This window comes from Mesoplodon mirus (assembly GCF_964341445.2).
Source record: "Mesoplodon mirus genome assembly, chromosome: 5".
NCBI classification, from domain to species: Eukaryota; Metazoa; Chordata; class Mammalia; order Artiodactyla; family Ziphiidae; genus Mesoplodon; species Mesoplodon mirus.
Genome location: NC_138980.1, coordinates 2,828,592 through 2,836,905, shown reverse-complemented (window position 1 = coordinate 2,836,905; position 8,314 = coordinate 2,828,592). Strand labels below are relative to the sequence as shown.

General features: G+C 55.3%; 1 protein-coding gene across 1 annotated transcript; it reads left to right on the top strand.

Annotated features, from left to right (window-relative positions):
* Positions 1-236: 236 nt before the first annotated feature.
* RNF187 (ring finger protein 187) lies at positions 237-5,912 on the top strand (the record flags this gene model as incomplete). Its single annotated transcript, XM_082621771.1, has 5 exons — positions 237-254; positions 2,395-3,108; positions 4,464-4,565; positions 4,773-4,994; positions 5,585-5,912. The coding sequence occupies 5 exons, from the start codon at positions 237-239 to the stop codon at positions 5,585-5,587; spliced, it is 1,059 nt and encodes a 352-aa protein (XP_082477897.1). The 3' UTR covers positions 5,588-5,912.
* Positions 5,913-8,314: the final 2,402 nt, after the last annotated feature.

Below are 8,314 nucleotides of genomic sequence, written 5' to 3'. Positions count from 1 at the left end.
GTTGGAACCAGATGTTTAGGATTCCTGAAACATCACCTTGTTATCTCATCACCAGCCAGTCAGAAGAAAGTCCACCAGCTGCTTACCCCAAATGCTGCCTTTAAAAACCTTTCCCTAAAATCCACTGGGGAGTTTGGGCTTTTTGAGCATGAGCTGCCCGTTCTCCTTGCTTGGCACCCTGCATACTTTCCTTCACCACAACTCAGTGTCAGTAGACTGACTGGCTTTGCTGCGACATGGATGAATGGACCCAGGTTTGGTTTAGTAACAAGGTCTGCCAACTTAATAGTGAAAAAATAATGTCTCACTTTATGTTTCTATTTCTTGGTAACTGGTTAGAGTGTATATTTTTTCTCATGTCTATTCAGCATTTGCGTTTTCTCTGTGAGCTGACAAATTCCATGGGGCAGAGGGTATTTTTCCGCTGTAGTTTTCTGTTCCAAATTTTATGAACTCTTTGTATATTTGTGGCTGACATTTTCCTAGTTTGGTTATTTGCCTTTAACGGTTGTGCCTGATTATTTTTCACACTCACTGGATTATCATGGCCTTTGCTCATTGATTTTTTTTTCTTCTTTTTCCCCACTTTTCTCTCCACTGTGTTCCTAGTCTACCCAACAAATCAGCTAGGCTCGGCCTGAAGTGCCTTCCTCCTTCTAACCATTGCTCCACAGAACTAACCTCAGTTTTCCAGTCACAATTCCGACTGCTCATTTAGTGCATTTCAAGTCTATGCCAGTGTAAACAAAGAGAATAAAGAGTGTCACTCATCACCCTGTTATAGAAAGAGGTAAGTTGCAACCCACTACAGTTGCCCACTGACAGTGTGCCCTGAGGGGAATTCAAGATGGGGGGAAAAATGATGAAACATTCTGCACTTTGGACTTACCAGGCCCCCAGACAGTTAAAATGCATATCTAAGGAATAATTTCAATGACCCCATATTCTTGTATCTTCCCATAGATAGAAAAGCACTAAAATCAGTAACTTGAGATATCTGTTCCTTGTGATTAGCAGTAATCTTTTATCAAGATGTATGCTTGACTACAAGTATTTCCCAGCCAAAACAATTCTTATATATACTGGCTCCTCCACTACCTCTTTGGACCAGTCCCTTCATAGGTAAGGAGAGGCTGGGTGGATAAAGACAACCAGCTTGCCTTATCAGTAAACAAAGGATGTTGTGCCACCACAGCCACCCCAACTGTGCACCCTGAGGGGATTCAGAAAGGAGAAAAACAGGGTACTGGCCCTAGATGGTTAAGGTCCCTATCAAAGGAATGATTCCAATAAGTCCAGACTATTGCATCTTCCCATACATAAAAAAAGCACTAAATTCATTAATTTAAGGTATCTGGTTTTCTTTAACAGTAATCTTTTGTTGTTCCAAACCTGGTTTTTGTTGCCAAAACTCCTATATACCTGGCTCCTGAGAGGCTCTCTTCCTGGCTTAGGTCCTTAGCAAGTCTGCCAAATAAAATATAACTCTCAACGTTTAGGTTGTGCACTTTCTTCAGTCAACAGCTATTTCCTGGCTACAGGCCTCAGTAAGGTCCCTGAATAAAACTTAACTTTTACATGTTTTTTGTTAAGTCAACATCAGATTTTAAAAAAAACCCCAAAACCCCCCACAAAACCAAAGAGCAATACCTAGAAAGATTTTGCACTTCTGCGGAATAACAGATTCACTTTAAAAAAATTAAAAGTTGCATTTTTTTTAAAACCACGTGCTTGGTTGTTTAAAACAACAAAAACAAACCACCAGACCGCTCCTTCCCTAAACCTTTTTTGTTTGTCTTTTCTAAAGAAATGCTAACGAATTTCCTGGTATGGGCCTGGAGACTGGTAGCCCTGGGTCTTATCACAAGTCTTCACTCTAAATCAAAGAGTTTCCTCGCCGCTGGATTCCCCGTGCCTGAGGCTCAGGGGAGAACTGGGGACCTAAAGCCTGGGCTCCAGGTAGGACGTTGGCCACCCACGTGGGGTGGCCCTCACAAGACGTGTTCCTCTGAGAGTCCACGCCGGATCTACGCACGCGGGTAAGGCCCACGCGGTTCGGTGCATGCAGAACGATTTCACGTGAGATGGTGCACAGGAGGGGTCCCAGGCAGGCCGTATTCCAGTCCAGTCCCCACCCCGCGGGGGCGTTGCGCCCGGAGGAGGTGCTTGCAGCTCAGGTCCTAGCAGCTTACAAAAAAGACGTTTAAAAATGGACTTTTCAAATAAAACTGTTTCCCTTTCGCACATGAGTCACTTATGGGAGAAGTGACAATCCCTGTAAGATTTCAGCGTGCAAGGACGTGGGTCGGCCCGCGGGCGGGAGACTGAAGCGCGCCACTGTTAGCTGGGCGGGGGTGGAGTGTACATCGCTGCCAGGACCCAGGCGGAGTGTAGCGGCCGGTCAGGACCCGAGAGGCTGGAGTACACCGCTGCCGGGACCTTGCGTGGAGCACACCGCTGCCAGGACCCTGCGTGGTGGAGCACACCCCTGCCAGGACCCTGCGCCGGGCGCCCAGCCATCCCAGTCGCCATTCTTGTCCTTCGTCCCTGCTCTCCATCCTCGTCCGCGCATCCCCGTCCCCGGCTCTCCGGCCGCGCTTTTCCTGCATCCCGGTCCCCGGCTTTCCCCCGTGTCTCCGGCCTCGCCAGCCCAGCCACCTGTGCTCCCCGGTCTGCGTCCCTGTCTGCGCCCTCCTCGAGGGCCCCGCCGCCGCTGCCCTGGCGCTACCCGCGGGCCCAGCCGAGGCCGCCTGCGCCCTGTGCCAGCGCGCGCCCCGCGAGCCGGTGCGCGCCGACTGCGGCCATCGATTCTGCCGGGCGTGCGTGGTGCGATTCTGGGCGGAGGAGGACGGGCCCTTCCCGTGTCCCGAGTGCGCCGACGACTGCTGGCAGCGCGCTGTGGAGCCCGGCCGCCCGCCGCTCAGCCGCCGCCTGCTGGCGCTCGAGGAGGCTGCCGCGGCGCCCGCGCGCGACGGCCCGGCCTCTGAGGCGGCGCTGCAGCTGCTGTGCCGAGCCGACGGGGGCCCGCTGTGCGCCGCTTGCCGCATGGCCGCGGGGCCCGAGCCGCCCGAGTGGGAGCCCCGCTGGAGGAAGGCGCTGCGCGGCAAGGTGCGCGCGGGCGGCGTCCCATGCGCTGCCCTTCCCCGGAGGGCGCCCTGTCCCCCTTCCCATCCCCAGACTGCGCCCTGTCCCCCCTCCGTATTATCCGGATGGCGCCCTGGTCCCCAATCTCCATCTTTTGGACGGTACTCTGACCGCCCCCCCCCATACCCCAGTTGTTGTCCTGTCCCTTTTGCTTCCTCTGTACGGTGCCCAGTACCCTTTCTCCCATCCCTGGACGGTGCCTTGTTCCCCCATTCCCTACCCCCAGAGGTTGCTTCCTCTCTACTCCCCTACCTTCGGAAGGTATCCAGTCCCCCTTTCCCCATCCCTGGACAGTGCCCTTTCTCCCCATCATCCCCTGCTTCCCCCCAGGATGCCCCTGCCGCCTTCTCAGTGTTGTACTGCCCTGCCCCACCCCCCAGGGGCAGACAGTCCTGCTGTGGGCCCCGCCCCCATGCCTTGCCCCTTTTGTGTTACTGCCCTGCCCCTGGCATGACGTCACGCTATGGTAGCCCTGCCCCCACGAGCAAAGTCCCCTCATAGGGGACGGGGCCTGAGGCTAAAGGCCCCTCTGGGGTTCTGTGCATCCCCCTCCCATTCCGTCTTCTCCGGAGTCCCTTAACCTACTTTGTTCTGGAATCTTTATCACTGTGCTTTCAGCCGTTACATGTGGCACTTGATTCTGGGTCAGAACCCGCCATTGGACAGTTTGGTCACAGCTGGGGTCTGGGGATCCCAGGGACCCGCTGTGTGTGTGGGGGGCTCAACTTTATTTCTTAGGGAATAAAGACAGCCAGGCCCCTGGAGTGGAAACAGTGTGGTCCCTGCCCACCAGAGGGGAGAGAGTAGCACGTTTGAGGGTACATGTGTCAGGGGTTGGGTCCTGGGGTCTCCTGGGTAAACAGTGGAGTGTAGCATCCAGGGGCTTGCTTGGGGCTAGAGCATGTGGCCAGGGGACTGGAGTTGATCTTTCCTCCTGGTGAAGGACCCCACCTATCCAGTCAGTGCATGCAGCTGGGCAGGCCCTGGGTGTGGCCATCCTCACCCCAAAGAGCCCACCCTCCATCCCTGCGCTGGGGACAGTAACACTAGGGACCCCAATGGATGGTCTCGTGTACAGTTACCCTGTTGGATTCTTAGCACAAATATTTCAGACTGGAGAGAGCATAGTGGGTCACTAAGACCCCCCTCTCTGGTGCCTGCAGGGTTTTGAGGTGTCTGGTGGGCCAAGACCATGAACTGAGGCTTCTGGACCGTCGGACAGGGGATTCTGGTGGTGCAATGTCCCTCTGGACTGGGCTTAGGTGGGCCCCAGACCTTCAGAAGTGGCCACACACCCCATAACCAGCACCTCTTTCCAGGAGAACAAGGGATCTGTGGAGATCATGAGGAAAGATCTGAACGATGCTCGGGACCTGCATGGCCAGGCTGAGTCCGCCGCTGCTGTGTGGAAGGCAAGTGGGGTGAGGTTGGAGTCCATGTGAAGAAGGAAACGTGGCTGTGTACCCTGACCCTATTTGGCAGGGCCTTGGACCACAGCTGAGCACTGTACAGTCAGACGGTCAGGGGACTCTCCTCCCTTGAGGTGGTCGGTGGTGGGGCGGGGGGAGGGGGTCTCGGGGTAGCCCGAGAACACGGGTATCCTTCCCTGCCACCCACCCATCCTGTAGGGACATGTGATGGACCGGAGGAAGAAGGCCCTGACTGACTACAAGAAGCTTCGGGCCTTCTTTGCCGAGGAGGAGGGGCGCTTCCTGCAGGAAGCAGAGAAAGAGGAAGGGTCCCTGGACGACGAGGATGAGGACCCAGCGGAGAGGTTCGGGTCCCTGCTGCAGGCTGTGTCGGAGCTGGAGCGGAGGCACCGCAACCTGGGCCTCAGTATGCTGCTCCAGGTGGGCACCCTGTCCTGGTGGCCAGGGAAGCGCAGAGGGGGCACAGATTCGAGAATTAGCAAGGTGGTAGCTTACCAAGAGAGAAGCCTTAAGACCGCTGCCTGGCTTCCATCTGGGGCTGAATTTCAGGAATGAGTAATCCAGGAGACTCCAGCTTCCATGTGGGGAGGAACATTTGCAGAGAGGGGGGACTTGCATCCCAATATTGAAGCACTGGGCCCCTGCCCTGTCCTGGGGCTTTACAGGTAGGAGCTGGCTGTGAGGTCAGGAGAGGCAGGGATCCTGGCGAGGATGGTGGTTGCCATGCCCTCATCCTGAATGTCCTCCTTTACACTGTGCCCTGAGGCTTTGCCTAAACCTGGAGATTCTGGGCTCTTTGCAACCCTGAGTCGGAGCCAGGAGCCAGCAGCCTCTGTCTTCCCTCCTCTGAGCTGAGAGGTGTCATTTCACTTCTGGCAATACTGGTTAATCAGCTCCAAGTGGGTGGTGATGTGGGTGAGGAGACGTGTGGGTCTGGTGGGGCTGGGTTCTCTAGTCACCTGGCTTCCAGGATAGAAGCTCCCTCACTCCTTCCCTCTCTTCCCATGCAGTGATGTGCTGCTTGTCCAGGCACCAGGCAGAGGAAGCTCGTTCCATCCCTGGCCTGAAGCAGCTCCTCCGTCCGCCTCCTTCTGGACCCCCCTGTCATCCTTCAAGACACCCCAACCCTGAGTGTCTTCTCCTAGGTGTAGATGTGGGCTGCGGACTCAAAGTGCCCACCTTGAGTTGTTGAAGACAGTGCTCCTCAGCAGAGTGTTTGTGTTCCCTTTTCCTCTAGGTGTTCATGTTTCTAGGCTATAAACATTTCACTGTAGAGATCTGTATTGGGGGTAAGTTAACCTAAGTGTATCCCAACTCCATAAAGTTCTTTTCGCTGCCCCAAGTCTTGTCAGATTTGCCGGGGTCTCCATGAGCTGTGGTCGTCATCTCCAGGAGGCCTGGGCTGTCCAGACCTGACACGTGCCCCATTTAAATGCAGCCTGTAACGGGCTGGACATGCACACCCAGGCCCACAGACCCCAACCCATGCACTGAGCATAGCAGTTAAGGTCAAATTTGGGGTGAGGTCAAGGGAAAGGAGTGTTCAGGGTGCCTGGGTGGGGAGGGCGGGCAGATCAGACCTGTCACCTCTGCTTGCGGTCCTCCAACAGCGTATGTTGCACAAGCCTACACCTCCAGCTTGAGGTCTGTCCACAGAAGCATGAGAACCGTGAGGTCCTCGTGGAGTCTGTGTGTCGGGGGCAGTGCGGATCCTTGCTGGCCGTGTCCTCCAGGCTCTGTCCCTGCTCTGCTTCCGAGGGTGTCTGCTCAGCCGGCTCTCATTTCTCTTCTCCATCTTCCACCCCTTGGATGCCAGTGGTTTCCCAGGAGCCTGCCTTAGCATCACCCTCTATTTGCCCTGTCCGCCTGCCTGTCCCTCACTGACCCAGGAGTTTTTCCTGGGGCAGGAGGAGCAGTCTCAGGCTCAGGCCATCGCCAGGCCTCACCTTGGTGTTTCATTTCCCTGTACCTCTGGCTTCTCTTCATATTTCCTCTGCTGGAAAAATTTAGCAAAACCTCTTCGTAGTAGTGTCATTGTGTAGATTCCTCCAAAAGACAAAACTGCAGCGCAGAGTGACAAGGTCAAGGGGTCCAAGACAGGCGTTAAGGATGGTGATTGGGGCTGTGAGCCGTTCCCAAAAGTGCAGCTTTATGATTGATGGCCCGTTTCTGGACGAAGCCTCTTAGACTTGGGAGTCACTGGCCTTTGGTGCTGCTGGCCTCTTGTGTTTCTGTGAGCTTGGGGGCGGCCTGCCTGGCTGGTAGCCGGCGCTTACAGAGCCCACTAAAGAGGGCTCGCTTCAACCAGCTTGCTTGGCATCCCTCCTCCCATCTATCTTCTCTCCATGCCCTGGCTGGTCTCTGAGGAGGCGCTGTGTCTGTACTGCCTCATGGCAGGGGTCTGTGGGTTGGACTTCTCCCTGATGAGCCCTCCACCTCCTGCTTCTGCCGAGTGAAATTGGGGAGCTGCCCCAGTTTCCCACAGCTGGAGATCCAGCTACCCGCTTTCCTCCTCTGCAGAGATCTGCTGGGAGGCCTGTCCGTTTTGCTCTCAGTTGGCTGCATGGAGACTGATGTGCTACACAGGGCTGGGGTGCAGGCCAGAAAGGTGGTACCCCTCTGGGTGCCCAGTGCTGGGGAGAGATGGGAGGTTCTGATACCAGCATGGAGTTGCTTGCTTTCTGCCGGTATGTGGATAGAATTCTCAGCACATGAGCTGTCTCTCCCTTTCTCTGACATACTCTCTACATAAGAATGACAAGCAGAGGATGGGAAAAGCTGCCTGGTTGTGTATGGGAGAGTGGTGGGTTCATCCTCTTGGCAAGCTGTAGGACCTTGGCCAAGTAACGCTAATAAATAATCCTGCCTCCTCAGATCAGGGGTAACACTAGGGGTGCCTCTGGCCCCCTCCCTGCCTCCAGTTTGAGATGCAGTGGGGACACAGGAGGGAGCTGCTGGCCTGTGTCCAGCAGGCCAGGAATGTCTCCAGCATGGATGGCCTTTGATTCCAGTAAGATTTGGCTTCTCACTTAGCAGCTCATCTGAATGTCCAGTGGTGAAAGTTCTGTGTTGCCTGGTGGGCTGTACAACCAATCCCTGCCATTTCCTCACTGAAGTCAGCTCCCACCCTCTGCTCCCTGCTGACTGGTCACTGTGGGCCCCTGTTCTCTGTGGAATAATGTTCCTCTTCCGGACACCAACGTATTCCATGGCCCCAGGCACACAGATCCTTCTATCAGGGAGGGCTCAGAGGTCACTTCCAGTAGTTGACTAGACAGTACATTGTGTGCTACAATATGACATGGCAATTCCAGCCCTGGGTTGGCGTGCCAAGGGGGATGCCAGCATGGTTCCATGAGGTAATGTGCACAGGACGGCTACTGAATCTTGTCTGCAGCATCAAGAAGCTGGAGGTGACCCAGGTCCCTGTTACTGAGGTAGCAGAAGGGTGGATATGGGGGATACCAGCATGGGGAGCAGTGCAGTAGAACTGTTTCTGCCAACATGACATGGGCACAGGGCTGCCCCAACCTGATTTTCATGTCCAAGAGGTGCAGAGAACTCCAGGGAAGCTGGCCTGCTGACGGCGTCCGTGATGCAGATGTAGCTTTTTCCCAGGGTATGACCTGCTGGGGAGGGTGGGGCAGACCTCACGGCTATGGCCAGTCCTGAGGCTGAGCTCTGTGCAGACCTGTGGATTGATGCCCATTCTCTTGCCGTTGTTGGTAGGATGTCCCCCT